Below are 23,533 nucleotides of genomic sequence, written 5' to 3' on the forward strand. Positions count from 1 at the left end.
ATACTCAAATAATCATTGAGTGGTCATTGTAAACCACAGTTCTACATGGTTTTATGTTATTATTTATTTATTATTTATTGTGGTATTGGGGATTGAACCTAGGGCCTCACACATGCTAGGCAAGCACTCTACCAAGTCAGCTACATTCCCAGTCCAATTTCATAATTGGGTGGGGGGTATTTTTATTGAGCACTTACTATATGTCAAGCATATGCTAAACACTCTATGAGCATTTTTAATAGACTATCCTGTATTTATTCCTTGACAATTTTATACCTGTAAACAATGCACCATCATCATATACACCACCAATTCTCCCCCTATCCCACTCCCTCCAGGAACTCCCCAACTCCTCCTTCCCACTCCCCCCAGGCACCACCACCCCCCCACTTTATGTCTGCTTCTCTTTCTTTGTTAATAGGCCTCTGAGTCCAATTAGTACTGCCTGCTGGGTTGCTGACTGATCTTATTGATGTGATCTTGTGCAGGTCCACTGTTGCAGTGAGTTCACGGGTGCAATGGCCATGTTGTGTCCTAAAGACAGCATTTCCCAGCACTACTCCCCATCCTCTGGCTCTTAATTCTTTCTGCCCCTCTTCCTCCATGTTCCCTGGGCCTTGGGGCAGGGGTCGATAAAGATGTCCTATTTAGGGCTGAGTGCTCAACAGACACAGTCTCAGCACTTTGATCAGTTATGAGCCTCTGCATTAACTGCTGACCACTGCAGAGAGAAGCTTCTCTGGCCAAGGTTGAGAGCAGCACTAATCTACAGGTACAAGTATAAATATTCAGGGCTGGAGAGATGGTTCAGTGGTTAAGAGCACTGACTGCTCTTACAGAGGACCCAGGTTCGATTCCCAGCACCCACATGGCAGCTATGAACTGTCCTTAACTCCAGTTCCAGGGGAATCCGATGCCCTCTTCTGATCTCCGAGGCATTGCATGACAGGGGTGCACTCACATACATGCAGGCAATACATTCATACACGTAGAATAAAAATAAAATATATTTAAAAAACAAAACAACCAAGTACAAATATTTAGAAGGCAGTTTGACATGTCATTTAGCAAAACAACAGTAGTAGGTTCTTCCCTAGGGTCTGTGACCTCTCAAGTCATGGGATTTTGGCCAGGTTTAGAGTACCAAGCCTGAATTCCTTCCTGGAAGTTTTCAGGTCATGGAGAAATCAGTCAGCTTGATTTCTCCATGTCCTGCAACTGAATGTGTTGTGTCTTCAGCAATAGGGTCTTCACATCTAGCTCTGAAGGGCAACCAAGAGCAATTGCAATAGCCAGTGTTGCTGTGGGAGCCTCTGGAGCATCCCTGACCAATAATTCCTAAGAAGTTATATATCTGGCACTAAGATTTTCACTTAATAACCCATGTCTTCTAAGAGAATCACTGTCCACTCATGCAGGGTATGTATGTTCAAGCTCCTATTTTTTAAAAAAAATTAGTTATTTATCTGATTATTTACTTACTTATTGGGTCAGAGTCTCACTATGTAGCCCTGGCTGGTCTGGAACTTGCTATGCAGACCAGACTGGTCTTGAACTCACAGATAAATTTGCCTGCCTCTGCCTACCAAGTGCTGGGATTAAAGGCGTGTGCTACCATGCCCAGTTTAAACTGTAGTTTAAATTATCTTACAAAGTATTGGGATTCCATAGGGTTTTTCATACACTTACAACAATTTAGTTTATTTTTTGTATATATGAGTGTTTTGCATATATGTATTTAAGTGCACCATGTATGTGCCTGTGAAGGGCAGAAGAGGGCATCATATCACCTGGAACTGGAGTTACAGATGGTTGTTAGCCACCATGTGGGTGCTGGGAACTGAACCCAGGTCTTCTGCAAGAATAACCAGCACTCTTAACCACTGAGCCATCTCTCCAGCCCTTTTCATATAGTTTTGGTTAATAATTTCATATTTTTTATGTGAATGAGTGATTTGCCTACATATATTTAAGTGCCCACAGAGGACAGAAGCATCAGATCCCCTGGAACTGGAGTTATAGACAGTTGTTAGCTTCCATATGGGTGCTGGCAACCAACCTTGGGTTCTCTGCAAGAGAAGTCAGTGCTCTTAACCACTGAGCCATCTCTCCAGCCCCTCCAAATTTCATATTTTTTAAATATACCTTATTATTTTTATGTGTATGCATGTATTGCCTGCATGTAGGTAAGTGCACCCGTGTCATGCAATACCCCCAGAGGACAGAAGAGGTTGTCGGATCCCCTGGAACTGGAGTTACGGACAGTTGTTAGCTGCCATGTGGGTGCTGGGATTCAAACCTGGGTCCTCTGCAAGAACAGCCAGTGTTCTTAACTGCTGAGCCATCTCTCCAGCCCAAAATTTCATATTTTTAAAAAAAATAATTTTAAATATATTAATTTCTCTTTTAAAAACCAAACAAGTTACATGAAAACATTCATGTCTCCCCTTTAGTGAATCAAACAGTAAGTACAGAATTGACAGGGGATGCATAGGGCACTTCTGTAGTCTATATTATAAAGGAACATTTATTTGTACTACACAGTGTTGAAATGAGCCAAACACAGATATTGTAAATAGCTGAGTACTTACACACTGGTAACAGTTTGCTTTCAGCTAACCCTGAACCCAGGTGGCAACTTGGGAGGAATGAAAGGCTGGGCAGCTCTGGGAGTATACAAACTCAGCTCCAGTGAAAAAGATAATGAAGGAAAAGTGCAGAGGATAAAAAGCATCAACACCATCAATGCTCAGTGATAAGTCTGACCAACCAGACCAGAGGGGTAAGATTCAGCTTTGGAATGAATGACTCCCTTCTTTTCCCCTCCCTGTAAGACTGACTGGCTGGAGCTGAGATGGAAGGCAAGTTTTTGAGATGTTAATCTACTGCCTTCTCAGGTGACCAGCTCTCTGAATAAAGTACAGTTTAAAAAATTCAATGCCTGTCTCTACTCATCGGTGTTTGTCTTGACAAGAAAATAACATCAGGTGTGGAGAGTTGACTTGAGGATACTCCAAAGACCATCATGCGCCTTACCATCAGCAGACCCAGAATCAGGGAGGTTTTATGTACACATCACAGAACCTGTAACAAGTACTAAAATTAAAACAACGATCAACAAAAAAGACTTCACACTTTTTATAGGAGTTGTAGCACAGGTCTCAGAAAATGAGACCAAGCCCAGCTGGTGGTGCAAGCCTGTAATCCTAGTATTTTGGAGGTGGAGACAGGTCAGGAGGAATTCAAGGCCAGTCACAGCTGCTTAGTGAACTGGAGGCCAGTCTGGGCTGTGTGAGACTCTCGCTCAAAAACCGCCTTTAAAAAAGGCATGATAGGCCATGCCTTTAATTAACCAGCACTCAGGAGGCAGAGGCAGGTGGATCTCAGTGAATTTGAGGCCAGCCAGGGTTACATAGTGATAATATCAAATACTAACCAAACAAGTAAGTAACAAGTAACAGTTGACACCCGGCATGTCTCGGTTCCGCATGTTGGTTTTGACCCAGAAAAATAAACACACAGAGGATGTCTGCACAGAGGAACCCAAATTACAACAGTTCCCTCTACTCTCCCTCGCTCAGCACCATGTCTACACTAGGGATTTCTCTCTAAAAGCGCTTTAACCTCAACACCGGTCAGAAAAGCCGACGCCCTGCCTACCTTCTGCCCCACCACCCAAGGAAAAAGGGCGGGACATCCGCCCGCACCGTCTCTCCCGGAAGTTACGTAGGAGTGTCAACATGCAAGATGGCGGCCCATCACCGACAGAACACGGCTGGGCGGAGGAAAGTACAGGTATGGTGGCCGGGCTCCACGGTCTTAGGGACGCCGGTGGCGGGTCGGTTCACACGGCGGGCGGGTGGACGCCTCGGGCCGCAGCCGCTGGGTTCGACGGCCTGGGGATGGCGGGACGGGGCGCGGCGGCGGGAGGGGTGGGGCCGCGCTGCCAACGGTCTGAGGCAGCGGCGGGAGGGCCGGGAGGGCTGTGGGGGTGCGCCCCTCACTACAACCGCAGGGCGCGGGCCTCCGGGAGCAGCCGACCCAGGGAACCGCAGTCCTGGGGCACCCGGCCTGCTCCCCGCCCACCTGCCTCTGTTCTCGGCTGCCTTCCTCCAGAGCTGCTGCGCCGGCCGGGTCGCGACGAAGGCCGCGCGGCGCTCGGGGGTGGGTGAAACCCGGTAGCTAGGGGCCTGTGCGGGGGCGTGGCGGGGCGGAGCGCGGCGGCTGCGGGCCCAGGTCGCACGTGGGCCGGGCTTCCTCTGAGTGGGACTCGGGAAATGACAGTTTCCCTGCCCACATCATCATCGTCACCGTGCATCTTCAGATCTTCCCCCTTATTCTTTGCTCCTGTAATGTGGAATTCGTTTGCAATGCGTTATCGAACCCAGACCATGAGTGCTTGGGGGTTCCGTGCATTTACTGTGGTTTCGTGTACGTTTGAGAGTTAATTGCTTGCTGCCTTTGTTGCTAGGGATGGAGCTCAGTTAGTAGAGTGCCTGATAGGCTTGCACAGGGCCCTAGCTAGGTTCAGTCCCTCTGCAGTCCCGTAAAACCAGCCGAGGTGGCACATGCCTGTAATGCTAGCACTGAGGAGGTGGAGACAGAGGCAGGAGGATCAGAAGTTCAAGGTCATCCTCTGGAATGTAGCAAGTTTGAAGTCAGATTGGGTTGCATGACACTGCCTCAAAAAAAAAAAAAAAAAAGTTACTGCTGCCATTTATTTTTAGGGTTGGAGGGAGTTTTTAAAAACCTGTCACAGGTATTTTCTTATGTAGCTTGGGAAAGTGATTAACACGTACTGAGCTCATAGATCGGCCCCAAAGACGGAAAAGGTTTAGGTATCACAAACGCTGAAACAGACCGAAATCAGTCTTAAGAGTGAGGTTGCAGAAGGACCCTTCATTCAGTGAGGTAACTCCAGTAGAAAGTTGGGAGGGAGTTTTTAAAAACCTGTCACAGGTATTTTCTTATGTAGCTTGGGAAAGTGATTAACACGTACTGAGCTCATAGATCGGCCCCAAAGACGGAAAAGGTTTAGGTATCACAAACGCTGAAACAGACCGAAATCAGTCTTAAGAGTGAGGTTGCAGAAGGACCCTTCATTCAGTGAGGTAACTCCAGTAGAAAGTTGTAAGTTGTAAAGCCATTAAGTTTTCTGAATAGTTTTCCCCTTTGTATTATTAATCTCATCGATCAGTTCAGTGTTCTAAGTACTCACTAGATGCTTGTTAAAACGAGTAAAATAGGGCTGGAGAGCGGCTCAGTTGGTAAATGCCTGTAGCACAAAATGAGGCTGTGATTTCAGATTCCCCAGCACCCACTTAAGAAGCCATGCATGGGGGTTGGCGCTTATAGTCCCAGCTCTGGAGAGGTAGTGGAAGGAGGATCCTTGAAGCTCACTGGCTAGCTACTCTTGCTGAGTTGGTGAGCTTCAGATTCAGTGAAAAAGTGGAGAGTGACAGAGGAAGATACCCAAAGTCAACATCTATCTAGCCTCCACACATATGCATACAGGTATAAACTACATACATACACACATAATAATAAATAAAAAATTTTAAGAATGAATGAAACTAGGAGAATCTAAAATAGCTTAACTTACCCTGTTTAGGTGTATTTTTAAAAAATATTTAATTTATTATGTTTATTTTATGTGTATGAGTGTAGGTAAGTGCACCGGTGTTGTGCAGTGCGGCAGAGAACAGAAGAGGCTGTCGGATCCCCTGGAACTGGAGTTATGGGCAGTTGTTAGCGGCCATGTGGGTGCTGGGATTCAAACCCTAGACTTCTGTAAGAACACTCAGTGTTCTTAACTGCTGAGCCATCTCTCTAGCCCCCTAGGTGTGTTTCTTTTAATGCATTTGTGACAGGATTTAAGTAAGGCCAGGTGTTGAGAGTGCCTTTGCCAGCTAAGTTGTAACTTAATTCTAATGCAGACACTAGGGTGGCATGTTCTTAGAGGAGTAAGGGTTACCAGTTCTCTTAGTGTGGGGGTTAAGACTTAAAAGACAAGGGCTGGCAGGCCTGACAACCTGAGTTTGATCCCTGTGACCCACATGGTGTGGAGAGAACCAACCTCTGATAGTTACCCTCTTGCTGAGCCCCCCCAAATATTTAAAAACATTTAAAAATATTTTATTTATTATTTTTATTTTATGTGTATGAGTGTATTGCCTGCCATGCATATAAAAACACCTGTGTAATTGTTAGCTGCCATGTGGGTGCTGGGATTCGAACCCAGATCTTCATCAAGAACAGTGGTCTTAACCGCTGAGCCATCTCTCCAGCCCCCCTAAAAACATTTTAAAGACCAGGGCTGGTGATATAGCTCAATGGTAGAGCATCTGCCTAGTGTCCACAAGGCCCTGAGTTATTTTAAAGAACAGTAATAGGGCAGGATGGAGAAGATGAAAATGAACCACAGCAGATGTAGGAAACCCAAGTGTTTAAACAAGCTGGATGTGAGCCAGAAGAGATCATTTGACTTTTCACTAGTCAGAGAATGAAACTAGAGTTTGGTGCTCAACACTGTTCTTCAGCAGCAGTTAAATTGGTGAAGTGACTAGAAACCATTTCCTATCAAGAACTAAAATTAGCCTACTGAAGAGAAGGTTCAGAATTGGTCCCCAAGGTACAGAAGCAGTGTTAGAAACCACAGAGATTGATTTCATCTCAGACTTCATTGTGCAGAGAAGTAGGTGCACATTTATTGCAATAAAATGCACAAACAGTACAGATGTATTGGTCCTAGTTGTCCTCCACTCTTCTAAGACAGCAACTATGAGGGGGGTTGTGTAGAGGCTAGAAGAGGGCTTCTCAGCCCACACACTCATCACTCTTTCGGCTGGTGTAGTTTCCTGGCGTGGAGGTGAGGATCCTGCCCCAAGTTGTTTAGTATCGCCCCTGGCTTCTGCCTACTACTAGCACCTCTGAATGTCCCTAGGCATTGTGAAGTAGCCTTTACAATTTACTTTGGTTTAAAGCTATACCTTTTCCAGTTTGTATAACTGACCAACATGATTTTTTAACTAAAAATAAAGATAAATTTTAGTTGGACTTAATAATACAACCCTTTAACCCCGGCACTTGGGAGGGAGAAACAGGTGGATCTCTGAGTTGGAGGCCACCCTGGTCTACATAGCAAGTTCCAGATCAGCCAGGGCTACTGAGTGAGACCCTGTCTCAAAAATATTTTTTTTCCTACAAAAGCATGTGCATTTCTATTATCTTTCTCTGTGTTCTACTTTGCAGACAAAATTCCTTTGTTGTAGGAATGTTCTCATTATGGGAAACAAAATAGCTAAATATCCATCATTAGAAATCTAAATACATATAGTCAGACAAATTCTGATTGTGGTGGTTTGAATGAGAATGTCCCCCATAGGCTCCAAATATTTGGACTTTTTTTCCCCAGTTGATGGCACTGTTTTAGGAAGTCTTAGAAGGTGTGGCCATGCTGGAGGAAGCACATCACTGGGGTCGGGCTTACAGAGTTCTTGAGCCTTGTGGAAATCTCCAGTCACACTCAGTTTTCTGTGCCAGCTTGAAGATATGAGCACTTAGCTTCTGCTCTTCTCTAGCCACCTCTGCCGCCATGCCTCCTCGCCATGATGGACCCTTGCCCCTTTGGAACTGTAAACTAAATAAACTCTTTTATAAGTTCCCTTGGTCATGGTATTTCTATCACAGCAATGGAAAAGTAAGTAGTACAGTAATGTATTCATACCTTGGGTTAATTTGCAGTTATTAAAAAGTAAACTAAGCTGGGCGTGTTGGTACACACCCAGTACTCAGGAGAAGCAGGCAGATTTCTGTTAAGATGAGGCCAGTCTGGTCTACATAGCAATTTCCAGGCCAACTGGGGCTACAGGGAGACTGTCTCAAAAAGACTGAAAAAAGAAGTAAATACGGGCTGAGATGACATAGTATATGAAGTGCTTGCCACGTGACCATGAGGATCTGACTTCAAATGCCAGTACATGTGTCGTGGCCTGTGTGTATAATCCTAGCATTGGGGAGGCAGAGACAAAAGGATCCCTGGAGCTTGCTGGCCAACTAGTTTTGAAAAATTGATGAGCTCCAGCTTTAGTGAGAGGCCCTATCTAAAAAAATAGATGAGATAGAGAGCAATGGAAGACACCTCCATGCCCATGCACATACACTCAGGTACACCATACACCACGCACAAAAGTAGACTAGATCTGTATAATCAAAAAGGGAATTTGTTCAAAAATCAAAAAAGCAAGTCAATGGAATGTGGTCCCATTTCCACAAAGGAAAATAGTGACTTTTAAAAATCTGGAGATTATGGGGCTGGAGTGATGGCTCAGCAGTTAAGAGCACTGGCTGTTCTTCTAGAGAACCCAGATTTGATTCCCAGTACCCACATAGCAGCTAACAACCGTGCATAACTCCAGTTCTAGGGAGTCTGACATCCATGGGCATTGTAACATACATGGTCCACTTACATACATGCAAAATACATAAAACAATAAAAAATTGGAGGTGGTAATCAAATGTAGCCAGTTTATTTTGAGGCTGTGAGTTCTTGGGCTTCAATCCCTTTTCCCTCCCATACAGTCACAGGACTTGTCCTGACCTTCAAGATGGAGAGCAGGTTATTGTGGCACAGATGACACTAGAGTAACAGCATCCGGGTTCCAGGTCTGAACAGTGCTTTACCATGACCTTTGCAGAGAAACCATCATTCAGCAGTCTTCACATAAGTTACATTTAGAAATTCAAATTCTTTCCAACTCCACAAGAAACCTGTCACCACTTAAAAAAACATCTGGCAGGTATGGTGGTGCACGCCTTTAATCCCAGCACTCAAGAGGCAGAGGCAGGCAGATCCCTGTAAGTTCATACAGAGCCTGGTCTACATAGGGAGTTCCAAGCCATCTGGGGCTACAGGGAGACCCTGTCTCAAAAAGACCAAAAAGAGGGAAAAAAAAATCTGGAAATTGGGGCTGTAGAGATGGCTCATTAGTTAAGAGCCCTGACTGCTCTTGGAGAGGACCCGCGTGGCACCCACATGGCAGCTAACAGCCATCCATAACTCTCCAGGAGGGATCCAGCACCTTCTTCTCACCTCTGTGGGTATTGCACGACATGGGACGCTTACACATAAAATTTTTAAAAATATTTTAAAAATGAAACATCTGGAAATTTTCAGCACTGATTATCTCTCTGGGATATTATATAATTATGGGTAAAACAGGAAATAGAATATATTTTACTTTGAACAGTATATACCTGTATACTTTTAAATTTTTTGTTGTTGCTGCTGTGTTTGTTTGGAGACAGGGTCACACTGTGTAGCACAGTCTGGCCTTTAACTGATGAGCTACCCATTTTAGCCTTGTGAGTGCTGAGAGTACTTTTGTAAATTATAAACAGAAAACCTTTCAGTTTTGAAAAACCAGAGAGTAAATTTATTTTGCCTCTTGGTTGTTGATGTCTTGGGCAAAGACAATTACCCCGAATTCCAGTGTCAAGTTTGTAGACAATCCTTGAGACTTACAATATAGCTAAATAATAAGTGGAGAGGTATCTGTGCATAGTGCTTATTAAATGTGGATGTCATGAAAGGCAAATATAAAGGGTGAATGTTTTAGGTTCCTCAGGGGCATTCTGCTGTGTTGCAACCATTCATCTCTGTCAGCAGCATTCAGTTCTGTCCTTAGAGCTTGAAGCCAGCCATGGACAGTCCACAGTGAACAGTGTGGCTGTGCTCCAGCAAGACCAGTTTACAGAAACAAGATTCAGGCTGGATTTCTTTCACAGGCAGTTTTCACTAACCCCTGCTTTAGAAGAAGGCAGACTAGAAAATGTCCTTTTTAAGAACTTTTGTGTGCGTGTTTGTGTGTGTGTGTGTGTGTGTGTGTGTGTGTGTGTATGCAGACTTGTGTATGTTGCAGCACATGTATGGTTAAGTCAGAAGATAACCTCAGGTGTTAGTGCTCACTGTCCATTTTGTTCGAGAAATTGTTGGCCATGTACATGCCAGGCCAGCTGACCCATGAACTTCCAGAGAGTCTCCTATCTTCACCTCCCATCTAACCAGAGAAGCACTGGCATTACAGACATGTGCTATGTGCTGGGTGATACACAGCGCTCTGGGGATTCAAACTCAGATGCTCATACTTGCATGGCAAGTACTTTGCCTTCTGAGCCATTTCTCCAGCCCTAAAGTACTTTTTAAAAAAGACTTATTTATTTTTTATTTTATGTGTATGGGTGTATTGCCTGTATGTGTGTAAGTACACCTGTGTCATGCAATGCCCATGGTCAGAAGATGGTATCAGATCCCTTGGAACTGGAGTTAGGGATGATTCTGGGTGCTGGGAATTGAACCCAGGTCCTTTGTAAGAGGAGCAAGAGCTCCTAACCACTGAACAATTTCTCCAGCCCCTAAAAAGGGTTTTTTTTTTTAATTTTATTTTTATATGTATGTCCTTGTGTGGGTATGTGCATGTGAGTGCAGTGGGTACTGGGAACTCAGCAGCAAGCACTCTTGACCACTGAACCATTTCTCCAGCTCCCTTAAAGTACTTTTTAAATCAGCTAAAATATAGTAACAGGCAGAAAGTCATGACCTACCAGATTGGACAGAAAGAACAATGTGGAAATAATGGTGAATAATTCTACAGTTTTTCCTGGGATGGACTATACTAACCTCCTATCTGGAAGTAGCCTTAGTGAAGAGCTGTGTGGTTGTATTAAGACATTGTAGTGACAAAAGTTAGAGCTGGATTGCCTAAGGATAGCGTGTACAGATTGGAAAGTGAATGAAGAGACTTCGTAGGGTGGGGATGATGTTCTGTGTTTCTTTGTAAGGGTTTATATTATACAGGTATATTGACTGTCAGAAGTATCTATGATAGGTTTCACCGTGTGGAGTGTATCTTAAATTATATATGTATGTAAGTAGTGAAAAATAGAAATAGATAATGACACATGCTCAGGAGTTTAGAGACATGTCTGCTGATGTGCTTCTCACTTTGAAAGACATCAAAAGAGGAAATGAATCAAGTGAATGGATAGATGTGATAAAGCAAAGGTGCTAACATTAACTGAAGTGTATATGCAGTAGGTACATGCTCTTTAATTATATAATTCTTTCAACTGAGTGTGTATGTGTACAAATTTTCATAATAAAATGTAAGGAAGAGGGCTAGAGAGTTGGCTTGGCGGTCAAGGACGCTGACCTCTTTTGCAGAGGACCCGGGTTCCATTCCTAGCACCCACATGGTGGCTAAACATCCATCTGAAACTCCAGTTCCAGGGGATCTGACACCCTCTTCTGACCTCCACTGGCATTGCATGACACAGGTGTACTTACATACATGCAGGTACTACATTCATACACATAAAATAAGAATAATAAAATATTTTTTCAAAATTAAAAAAAAGGTCAGAGGAAATAGGCTTCAAAGATTAGGAACTGCTGGTAGTGGTAAGCAGTAGAAGAAACTGGGTGATTTTTCTTTTTTTTTTTTAGACCGCGTCTTGCTATGTAGCCATGACTGGCCTGGGACTGGCTATGTAGAGCAGGCTGGCCTTGAACTCATAAAGACCCACCAGCCTCTGCCTCCTGAGTGCTGAGACTAAAGGTGTGTGCTACCGTTCCCAGCATAAGTGAAATTTTTATGTTGGGCTGGGAAGGCCCTGCTTGAGCTGGGGACTTGTGAATAAGGATCTGAAAGAGAGGAAATGAGATAGCCACAACCGTCTGGGAGGACATTCCACTGATAATACCAGATGCAGATGTCCTGAGGTGGGATTGTGGCTTGTTTATGGAGCAGTAAAGAGGCCTGGGGTCAAGGAAAGAAAAGAAAAGATGCAGTCAGGGAAGTGCCTGCAGATCATGGAGGGCCCTTCAGATCATGACATGAGAAGGAGCAGCCAGTTGAGTTTTGAGCAGAGGAATAGCATGATAGACATAGTGTTGCTTGCATCCACAGTTGGTTTCCCACTGTGTCAGTTACTCATGGCTATCTACAGTTTGTGAAAAACTCTAGTTTACTAGTAATAATTTACAAGGTATAAAGTCTCTTGCTGTCACACCACTCAGATGGTGATCCCCCTTGTCCAGAGTGTCCATGCTGTGTGGTCACCACCCATGGTTATTTCATAGTTGTCTAAGTCATCAGCATTTGACACCCATTTGTCCTGCTGTCACGGTGGGTCAAGTAACCCATATTTTACTCAGGAATAACCCAAAGGCCCAGAGTAACAATGCTGGTGATTGGGGAGTGCCAAAGAGAAGCCATGAAGCACTTCCTTTTAGTGAGAAAGTAGAAGTACAATATGAGATTTTGAGAGACTACATTCCCATAATTATTACAGAATGTTATTATGACTCTTCTATTATTAGTCATTGGTATCTACTGTGCTCATTTTATAAAGTAAACTTCATCATAGGTGTGTGGTATACTATGTATACAGATACATCCCATGTGTGGGGCTTCAGGCATCCACTGGAGGTCTTAGAACATATCTCCCATGGATAAGGGAGGGCCTCTGTGCATGTCTTTTAATACAACAGCCTAGCTGCTTTTTTTTTTTTCTTTTTTATCCAGATGCCTTGACTGTTTCTAAACAGTGATGAGAACGCGTTTAATTCTGGATAAATAGACCTACCAAGGCTTGCTGACAGGCTGTGAGATGAGGAAGAGAGATGCAAGGATGGGACAAGGTTTGGGACCTGAGCAGCTTGAATAGTGTAGCCATCAGTTGAGATGAGACTGCAGGACAAGGCATTTGAATTCATGTGTCTGTGTCTGTCTTTGTATGTCTCTGTTTAGGTATATGTGTGTCAGTGCCTGCAGATGCCAGAAGATGGTGTCAGATGCCCTAGAGCTGGAGTCACAAGTGGTTGTGAGATAGTCCATTTGGGTGCCAGGAACCAAGCCCAGGTCCCCTGGAAGAACAGAAAGAGCTCTTAAACACTAATGTCCTTTAGATAGAATAGTAGATGAATTAATGTTCAGCCTTCAGGGAGCCTGAGGGAATTCCCAGTGTCCCCTTTGTGAGACTAAAAAAGTTCTCTTTTTTTTATTTTTCACTTTTTATTTTTGGGGTTGTGGGAATTGAGGGAGTGTCATGAGCATATAGAAATCAAAGGACAACTTGTAGGAGTTGGTTCTCTCCTTTCACCATGTGCATCCCAGGTAATGGGACTTGGGTCATCAGGTTTGGGAGCAAATGCCTTTTACCACTGACCCATCTCATCAGCCCCTTTCTCCTTTTTTACATGATTTTTTTTTGAATTCCATAAGATGCACATAATTGTTTTATGTGAAAAAAGTGGTTTCATCACTATGGTAGCCAGAATGGGCTGCCCTGGAAATGTTGGTCCCCTAATCCCTGGAACTTGTGCATCTGTTACACTTTATGAGAAAAAGGGTTTTGCAGATGTGGTAAGGTTACAGGCCTTAAAATAGGAGGATTACCCTTTAAGCCCTTAAAAGTACAGTACTTTCTCCAGCTGGAGACAGAAGACAGAAAAGAGACTTGAGAGATTTGGACTCCAAATCTTTACAATTTCCCTGAGAGGACCGCAGGGAAAGCATAAGAAAGAATGCAGACAGCTGTAAGGAGCAACGATGGACTGACAGGCAGTAAGTAAACAAAACAAGGACCACAGGCCCACATTCACAGGGAGCTGAATTGACTAGCAACCCCAGTGAGTGTGGAAGCAGACTCTTTCCTAGACCCTCTGCTAAAGAGCACAGACCTTCTGACTCTGGTCAGTTTGAGCCTGCAAGATCCTTCTCAGAGGATATAGGTAAGCCCAACCTGGACTTCTGACCTTCAGAAAGGAAATAATAGCATGTTTTAAGCCACTGCATTTGTGGTGCTATTAGAGCTGTGATAGAAAACCCATTTCCGTTAAACAGGATGATAATGATGGGAATGAAAATGTCTTTAAGGCATGAGCAAAGCAAAAAGGTGGTATCAGAGCACTAGAGCAGTAATGGCCCTAGCCCAGGAAAACAGTGAAGGGAGGTATGGAAGGCAGTGACTGTGCGTGCAGGCCAGGCTGCAGTGAGAAGATGGAGGGCCCCAGGCAAATCCCACTGGGAGCAAAAGTGTGAGATGAATTCTACAATAGCTGGCTTGAAGAAAATAGGAGTTAAAGGGAAGACCTTGCAGGAGGAAAGAAAGAAGGTTAAAAATGGGAGAGAAAGCACAAAGTTCTGAGGAAGGAAATGATTCCTAATAAAGTATGTACTTGGTTAGTCAGTTGACAGCCTGATGGTCACAGTGTAGCAGTACATCGGAAGAGTGGGAAGAAATGCTGAGTGAGGGTAGTTTAGCGGCACATCCAAATCTACAGTAGCAGGAATATCCACTATGGGGGCTAGAGAGATGGCTTAGCAGTTAAGAGCACTGACTGCTCTTGTAAAAGACCCAGGTTCGAGTTCCAGCACTCACATGGATGCTAACAGCCATCTGTAACTCCAGTTCCAGGGGATCCGATGCCCTCTTCTGACCTTCACAGGCATTGCACGACACGAGTGCACTTCTATATATGCAGGCAATACATTCATACACATTAAAATCATAAAATATTTTTAATAAGGAAATGCTCACTGTGGATTATCCAAAAAATTATAACAGCATCCCAGTATTGGTGAGATGCAGTAACTCTCCACTAGAGAGAGTGGAAACTTTTGGGAGAGTCCTACCCACACAGTAGGACAGCTGTTTTTCATTACAGTCTTTTAGTGCTATTGGACTTTATAGATACAAGCAAGAATTACTAAACATTTTTAAAGAAATTAGTATATGCTACTTAAAAAACAATCAGACCACATTAAAAGACATGAGTGGAGCTGGAGAAATAGCTCATTGGTTAAGAGCACATGCTGCTCTTGCAGAGGACCTAAATTCTGTTCCTAGCACCCACATAGGGCAGGTCACAACCACATGTAACTCCCACTTTGGGAAGATCTGACACCTCTGACCTCTGTGGGCACCAGCATTATATATGCATATACCCACACAGAACATACACATAGCTGAAAAATAATAAATCTTTAAAAAAATAAAGAACATGAGTGAATAAAAAAATCATCATAATCCTCTCATTTAGGAATAATAACTACTAGTAGTTTTGTATGTATGTCCTTCTGTCCTAGTTTGTTCTTCATTGCTATGACAAAACACTCTGACCAGTACCAACTTGGGGAGGAAAGGGTTTATTTGTCTTACATCTCCCAGGTCGCAGTTCATCAGGGAGCCCAAGGTAGGAACTCAGGGCAGGAACCTGGAGGCAGGAGCTGGAGCACAGGCCATGGAGGAACGCTGCTTACAGGCTTGCTCCCTTGGCCCCTGCTCAGCCTGCTTTCTTATGCAACACAGGCCCACCTGCCCAGGGGTGGCACCACCCACAGTGGGCTGGGCCCTCCCACATCACTCATCAAGAAGATGCCCTTCAGACATGGCCACAGGCCAGTCCAATAGAGGCAATTCCCCGATTGAGGCTCCCTCAATTCAGGTGTGTCAAGTTGACACTAAAGCTATCCAGCACACCTTCCAAATTTGTACATTTATTTCAAAATATATATTTTGAAATACTTTTAAGTAGTGGTTATTGTACATAGATGTGTTGGACCATATGTCTTCAAACAAATACGTCTCTCTCTTCCTTGTGTCAATTCTCATCTACATAAGCATTTTTAGTGACTGAATAGTATTTTTTCTCTCTCATTCCCTGGCTTCTTTGAGGTGCTGGGGATAGAATCCAGGCCCTTGTACATGGTAGGCAAGGACTCTACCACTGAGCTACATTCCCACCCTTCAGTGTTCTCTTCCATAGGTATGTGTGCCAAAATTTATCTAACAAGAATACTTCTCATGTTCCTTCGATTCCCTAAATGTCCTGTCACAGTGAGATTAATTCCAACTGACCTGTTTGAAAGTTCAGTGAAAACAGATTAAAGACAAATGAGAGTGGGAGAGGAGTCCCGTCAGCAGACAGGGGCAGTGGTTCAGCAGGCTTGCAGTCTCGGACCAGGCTTTCATTAATGCCATTCTCCTCTCTGCCCTTTAGTCTTCATAGAGTAAAATAAAAATACAAATTGTATTGGCTTGGAAAGATAGCTTTTTTAAAATTTATTTTTATTTTATGTGTACGAGTGTATTGCCTGTATTGTATATAAGTGCACCCGTGTCATGCAATGCCCACAGAGGACAGAAGAGGGTCTCAGATCCCCTAGAACTGAGTTAAGGATGGTTGTTAGCCGCCATCTGGGTGTTGGGATTCAAACCCAGGTTTTCTGCAAGAACAGCCAGTGCTCTTAATCACTGAGCCATTTCTCCAGCCCCAGAAAGTTAGCTTTATAGTGGAATTAGTCACTAGTAGGCTATACCTTTCATTGTGTGGCTTGTGTTCGTGTGCCCACCAGGTTTCTTATGTTATTCGAGATGAAGTGGAGAAGTACAATCGGAACGGAGTCAACGCCCTGCAACTGGACCCAGCACTCAACAGACTCTTCACAGCTGGGCGAGACTCCATCATAAGAATATGGAGTGTCAATCAGCACAAGGTAAGGAGAAGGGTCAGCTGACATTTAAAGTTAATGCAAAACTCTGAACTAGTGACTTTCTCTACCTGATAGGACTCCTTTTTCAGTTCTTTAATCCCTTCGAGCACTGAGTTTTTTCAATATATTATATAAAGACATAACCATTATTCTGTAATACTGTGAGAAAACTCACCTCCAAGAAAGTTTCAGGAGTGTTTTTAGCTAAAGCAAAGACTCTATAAATTAGGTTTGCTGTAAGAGGTCCCTGCCACAAAGGAGCAAAGATATTTGGCTGGTAGGAAGGGATTACACTCCACAGGTTTTTTTACTTTAATTATGAATTCCAGAAGTCTCTTGGCAACTATGCAAAAAATAAAATAATAGAAGGTTGACTATATGTTTACAAATGTTTAATTTTCTTTGTGTGGCCTTAAATCCTAGCACTGGGGAGGCAGAGGCAGGCAGATCTCTGAGTTTGAGGCTAACCAGGCCTACATAGTAAGACCCTGTCTCAAAAAAAAAAAAGTGATTAGCGTCTCCATAAAACACATAAGGCCTTATTAGCTAATATAATATACAGTGAGTACAGAACTATGAGAACAGTGCTTTCTCATTCCTTAAGAATTTTAAGGTTTTATTGTTTCTTCTGCAGTGCTGAGCATCAAGCCCTGAGCCTCATGCAGGCTAGGCAATCTCTCTACCACCACTGAGCCATCCCAGTCTCTAAACCCTGCCTTCTGAACAGGGCCTGGAGCTTAGATATATGGAAAGCAGAATCTGCAGTCACATGAGAAGGAGCTCTTGGTATTTTTTTTGAATGCTGATATTATGAATGATGTAGAAAAAAGAGGGAAGGAGGGAGAGTATTATTGAGCTCTTAACTATGTTCCAGACAGTTGCAGCATTTTTCTACCCACCAAGACCTTAACTAACTCTCACAGTAATCCCTCAGAGCAGCTGCTGTGACCCAGTTTCATAGATGAGAAGACAGGTGCAGAGAAACCTGTTGGTTAAATGACTAGTAAGTGGCAGGGAATTAGATCTCAACCCAACTTCAAATCCTTGGTACTAAACCCTGTATTTTAAAAAGTCTGACATTTTAGCAGGCTCTACAAATTAGTGTTTAGTGCAGAAAAAGATGTACTTGGCAGAGTTGCTGGATAGCGTTTCTTCCAATGAGCTTCATTCAGCAGGCTTTGAGTTCTTTAGCCGATGAAGACAGTGGTAGCCTAGTGTCAAAAGCATGAAAGTCAGAAAAGTGTCTTTTTGCCTCAGAAATGCTTTGGGTACTTATATTTGAATTGGAATGTTACCTTTTGGGGAGTTCACAGTATTTTGAACAGATTAAGGAAAAACTCAAAAAACACTAACTAGAAGAATCTAGCAGTCTGTCTTGCCTTCGGACGTCTTTTTCCTGGTCTTTATGGCAAGATTGAATAATGTTGATTCTTAGGCCTATAAAAAACTATTTTCTTTGTCCATGAAGTATCTCAAACTTGCCTGTTATGGGGTGTAGGCTGTAACAAAATACTAGTCTTTAGAAGGCTTCCGGTATTTAAGCCAAGTGACAGTAAAGGAGTCTCCTCCAGTTACTGGATTGAAATGGGGGTGCAGGTAATGCTCCTCAGACCTTGGCTTCCATTTCTTTTCTAAAGGACAATATGGTATCATGGGGGAAACTCACTGAACTCAGAAGATCACAAACAGCAGTAAGAAGCCAGAAGCTGAAGTGTTTGTCTCCCTTGGTCCTTAGGCCAGACTCCTAAGCCCAGGCATCACACTCACTTCAGTCCCTTATCTTTGCTGTGAGCATTCACTACTGAGTCAGATCTCCCCACCTGCACCTTCCTCCAGTCCTCCCTGTCCTTTTCTAAGCCCTGTCCTCTAGCACTCTGTCCCACCAGCTCAGAGCTTGTTACCTTCACTATCACAAGGTGTAAACTGAGCATTGACCCTGCAAGCCTAGGCTTTGGTTTTGTTAACTGTCCTGAAACAAACAGTTGCATCAGCTGCCTGGAGGCATGGCCTGTCAGTGAACTGCCACTGTGGATTCAGTTACCAGTTTTAGGTAGAATGGTATGTCATAGTAACTGAGGGATCTGAGCACATCTGTACTTTGTCATGTATTTTACTCTTGGATGTAATACTTCCATGATTTTTCTTTTTATTTCAGCAAGATCCATATATAGCATCCATGGAACACCACACTGATTGGGTCAACGACATCGTACTCTGTTGTAACGGGAAAACGTGTAAGTCTAAGGACTTCTGGAATTTCTTAATTCAGTTGAGATGTGTGTGTGTGTGTGTGTGTGTGTGTGTGTGTGTGTGTGTGCAGGATTTATGCATGTAGAGGCCAGAGGCCAAGGCCTGGGGTTCTTCTAAGTGCTTGTACCTTATTCTTGAGAGAGAGTGTCTTATTGAATCTGGAGCTCACTAACTGGCTAGGTTGGCTGGCTAATGGGCTCTCAGGATCTCCTTTGTCTCTTCTCCCACATCACCCAGTTTTCTCAGTGGGTGCTGGGAATACTAACTCAGGTCCTAATGCTTACACAACAGTCCCTTACTCACCGAGCCTGCTCCCAACCCCTGTAGCCTTTTTTATTCAATCATGCATGCATGCAGAAAAGTACACATATTTTTATTTTACAGTTAGTAAAATGCAGGAACAGCATTTGGTAATAGGTGTCTCCTTGTGCCATGCTGCCTTCCTATCAGCCATTGCATACAGTGTGAGACTATGGGTTAGTTTTACATGCACTGTAAAACAAATAGACTGTAAATAAATAGACTTATGATATGTTTTTTTCTTTAGCTTGGTAAGGTCCATTTCTTAATTTTGCGGTCTGTGGAATTCTTCTTAGTCAAATAAAGGACTTAGGGGCTGGAGAGTTGGCTCAGCAGTTAAGAGCACTGGCTGCTCTTGCAAAGAACTGAGGTTCAATTCCTAGCACCCACAAAGTGGCTAACAACCATTCATAATTCCAGTTCCAGGGAATCTGACGCCCTCTTCTGACCTCAGCGGAGCAGACATTGTACAACATGGGTGCACTTACACACATGCAGGCAGTATACTCATACACATAAAATAAAAATCAAATATAAAAAATTTTTAAGGACTTTCATGTGGACAATTAGAAAAGTCTACCCTGCCTAAAGATAATAAATAATGTGTGTGTGTGTGTGTGTGTGTGTGTGTGTATATATATATATATATCAGGTGTGTGTGTGTGTGTGTGTATCTATATGTTGTAAGTTCTGGAAAGAACTTTTAAGAATGAATGTGTGAACCAGGCGTGGTGGAACATGCCTTTAGTCCCACCACTTGGGAGGCAGAGGCAGGCAGATCTCTGTGAGTTTAATACCAGCCTAGTCTACAAAGCAAGTTCCAGGCCAGTTGGGGTTAGAGGGAGACACTATCTCAAAAAGACCAAAAAAAAAAAAAAAAAAAAAAAATAGAGTGAGTTGTGTGAACAGTAATTTGTAGTAGCATTACTTTGTTGTAAGGTAACTGAAGGTTTGGTTAATTCTTTGCCTCTTAGTGATATCTGCTTCTTCTGACACGACAGTGAAAGTATGGAATGCACATAAGGGATTCTGCATGTCAACCTTAAGAACACATAAGGTAACACAGTTGTCAGGGTCTTTGGTGTAACATTGGGTCTCAGTTCTTTGTGTGGCTCATTTTCTCATTTTCTTGTTGATGTACAGAGTAGATCATAGTGTGTCTGTTCTGTTACAGGATTATGTAAAGGCCTTAGCATATGCCAAGGATAAAGAACTGGTAGCATCAGCTGGGTTGGACAGACAGATATTCCTTTGGGATGTGAATACTCTAACAGCATTGACTGCCTCAAATAACACTGTCACAAGTAAGGTGTTTGAAAAAAAAACTGTTTTCAAAGCAATCTAAGTTGGCATAAATAAAGAATGGTTTATAAAACATCTTTGATAGGTTTGCGTCAAGACAGTCGTTCATATTTTGAGAGTCCTTCTACCTACAGCCTTCTAGCCCCCAAGAGTATGGTGGAACAGCAAGGAGCTAGTTCCTCGCTGCAGTCTAAACATGGTAACTTTTCCAGGTGTACCTGGCTATTTTTTGTGCGTGCATGTCTTAGCTCCATAGTTAAAGTCTAAGTCCCTGCAGGTTAGAAAAGTCTGTCTTACCACTACTTTGTATTTCCCGTAGCACTGCCTTGCCCGAATCTACACACTCAACGGGTATTCTTGAAGGAGGTGATTACCTGACAAAGCAGCCAGTTTTCTGACTTAAGTGTCACTATGTATTAAGAGCTTTTGAGTTGATGGCCAAGATGAGGAATACCCAGGGAGAGAGAAGATTTCCAGTGACAGTTGAGAAGGACTGCTTCAGAGCAACCCTCAGGAATCCAGCCAGTTCCAGAGAAGCCAGGGAGGCTAGGGACAGTTCAGAAATGGCCAGGGCAGATAAACAGTGTGGCTGTTTGATAAACTACCAAGTCAGACTTACACAAGACTAGACTTGAATTCTGCACTGTACTTGGCCCAGCCTACTGAGCCTTCCAGACCAGATGTCATTGGGGCTATCGGAGCAGTTTTGATGTAGCCTAGACTAGAGGGTATGTTAGAGACATAGATCTTTACATTATAAATCTCCGGTTTATCGTGACTCTCAGGTGCTCCCATGGCATTGCTAAAATACCTCTAACCTGACCTAGTATGTGCCACAAAGGGCAAGTCAAGAGACTGGTATTTATAATTTCTCAAATTTTGTTTCCCCAGAAGTAATGTACAGGTCTTAACACTATGGTTCCCTTGATTTTTTTTTTTTTTTTTTTTTTTTTTTTTTTTTTTTTGTCTTTTTGAGACAGGGTCTCCTTGTAGCCCCAGCTGTCCTGGAACTCATTATGTAGACCAGGCTGGCCTCGAACTCACAAAGATCTACCTGCCTCTGCCTCCCGAGTGCTGGGATTAAAGCCATGTGCCACCACGGCAGCGATGATTTTTTTTTTTTAACCTGTCTATATCTCAGTGATTCATCAGCTAGTTCCTACCTGATACATCCTTAGCCTCTCTAAGACCTGCTTCAGAGACACAGAAGGCAGAGACTTAAGCTTAGTGGCCATAGATTCTGCCATAGATAGAATTGCTAAGAAAAAATATCACCCCAGGTTTTTAGGGTTTCTTTTTATGAGTATAGAAGTAATACTAATAATAGTTAAGACCTATTGAATACTTACAAGCAGGCATTTTTCCAAGCACCTCATATGTATTAACTCCTCTACTAATAACTTCTCAGTATGTTTATTTCTGTGAAATTAGTCACACTGTGTAAACAGATTCATGCTGCTTTGTCACTTCAGTGATAATGACTTTTAAATCAGAGAGCATGAACATAATTCTTGCTTCTAAGTATTGCCCTTAAAAAATCTGATTTGTATGTGAGAATGGTATCCTGTTTTGTATTTCCTTGAATAATGATGACTGGACATTTTTTCATGTTTATTAGCACAGGTATATCTTTGAAAATACTTGATGTGGATAGATGTTAAATGACAGCTCAGTTCAACTTAGCAAATATTTATTGAGCACTTGTATGTACTCAGATTGAGAAAAATACAAATTCTGATAATGATACTATTATTTGGAATTATCTATATTATGGATAGATTTCTTTTTCTTAAAATACTTGTAAAAATAAAATTGTCTAAATCAAATGTGTAAGCTTAGAAATTTTGATGACAAGTTACTAAACAGCTGATAACTCCCATTTATCCTCAATAGCTTCTTCTTTGAGTGGGAACAAAGATTCCATTTACAGCCTGGCCATGAATCAGCTGGGAACAATCATTGTATCAGGGTCCACTGAAAAGGTAAGGGGGAACTTAGCTAGTTTTTTTGAACCTTAAAAAGCAAAGTAATTGTATCTGTGCAGTTATTAAATATATGCTCAGTGTCTGGTGTAGTAGCACATGCTCATTGTCCCAGTACTCAGAAGGCTGAGGCAAGAGGATAACTTGAGTCCAGGAGTTCTAGACCAGCCTAACAGCACAGCCAAACTCCTATCTCCAAAGAAACCAAAATCAAAAACAGACAATGGGAGACTGGAACGATAGCTTAGTGGTTAAGTGCTATCTGTAACACTGGCCAGTGTTACAGAGGACCCAGATTTGGTTCCTAGCACCCACATGGCTGGCTTATAACTATCTATTAACTAATTCCTGGGGACCCAACACCTTCTGACCTCCACAGGTGCTGCATGCACGTGGTGTAGATACATGCAGATAAACATTTGTGCATGTAAAACAAAACAGATCTTCACAAACAATGGGGAGCTGGAGAGATGGCTCAGTGTTTAAGAGTACTTACTGCTTTTGCAGAGGACTGGGGTTCAGTTCTCAGCACACACATGGCAGCTAAAAACTGTTTATAACTCCAGTTCCAGGGCATCCATTGCCTTCTTCGGACCTCTGTGGGCATTGCATGCATGTGATACATTTACATATACCCCAGCAAAACATTCATGTATGGGGAATAAAAATAAAATACTAAAAAATAATAAAATAAAGGGCTAGAGAGATTGCTCAACAGTTAAGAACACTGACTTCTTGCAGAAGACCCGGGTTCAAATTCCCAGCATCCACATGGCAGCTAACAACTGTCCGCAACTCCAATACCAGGGGATCCATCACCCTCTTCTGTTCTCCACTGGCATTGCACTACACGGGTGCACTTACCTACATGCAAGCATAACACTCATAAAATAAAAATAATAAAATATTTTTTAAAAATAATAAAATAAAAACTGATTTTTATCTAGTGTATGCTAAAAGAAGTGTTATTTGAAGAAATAAAAATGTAACTACATAACCACTGTACATGTAGTGATCAGGGGAGATTTCCTTTTTATGGTTAGCAACCTTAAACACAAACATTAGTCAAGCAGTGTTTCCTTTTCAGAATTTAATGGTTGACATTTGACTCATAAAATGCATGTGTTATTTAATAAGTTTGGT

The 23,533-nt window shown here is 42.8% G+C and overlaps 1 protein-coding gene across 4 annotated transcripts in view; it reads left to right on the forward strand.

Moving 5' to 3' along the window:
* Positions 1–3,702: 3,702 nt before the first annotated feature.
* Wdr48 (WD repeat domain 48) overlaps positions 3,703–23,533 on the forward strand; it is a 45,848-nt gene continuing 26,017 nt past the window's right edge. For 2 of the 4 annotated variants that reach the window (XM_008836256.3, XM_029565024.1), the window contains exons 1-6: positions 3,703–3,795; positions 16,419–16,559; positions 18,712–18,790; positions 20,081–20,163; positions 20,281–20,410; positions 22,302–22,390. In XM_008836256.3, the coding sequence (XP_008834478.1) occupies positions 3,748–3,795; positions 16,419–16,559; positions 18,712–18,790; positions 20,081–20,163; positions 20,281–20,410; positions 22,302–22,390 (570 nt within the window). In that variant the 5' untranslated portion in view covers positions 3,703–3,747. Of the gene's footprint in view, positions 3,796–16,418; positions 16,560–18,711; positions 18,791–20,080; positions 20,164–20,280; positions 20,411–20,484; positions 20,608–22,301; positions 22,391–23,533 lie in introns of those variants that run through there. The other 2 variants (XM_008836247.2, XM_029565029.1) reach the window with 2 other exon arrangements.

Source organism: Nannospalax galili, unplaced genomic scaffold (genome assembly GCF_000622305.1).
Source record: "Nannospalax galili isolate Female #2095 unplaced genomic scaffold, S.galili_v1.0 scaffold951, whole genome shotgun sequence".
In the NCBI taxonomy this organism is placed as follows: Eukaryota; Metazoa; Chordata; class Mammalia; order Rodentia; family Spalacidae; genus Nannospalax; species Nannospalax galili.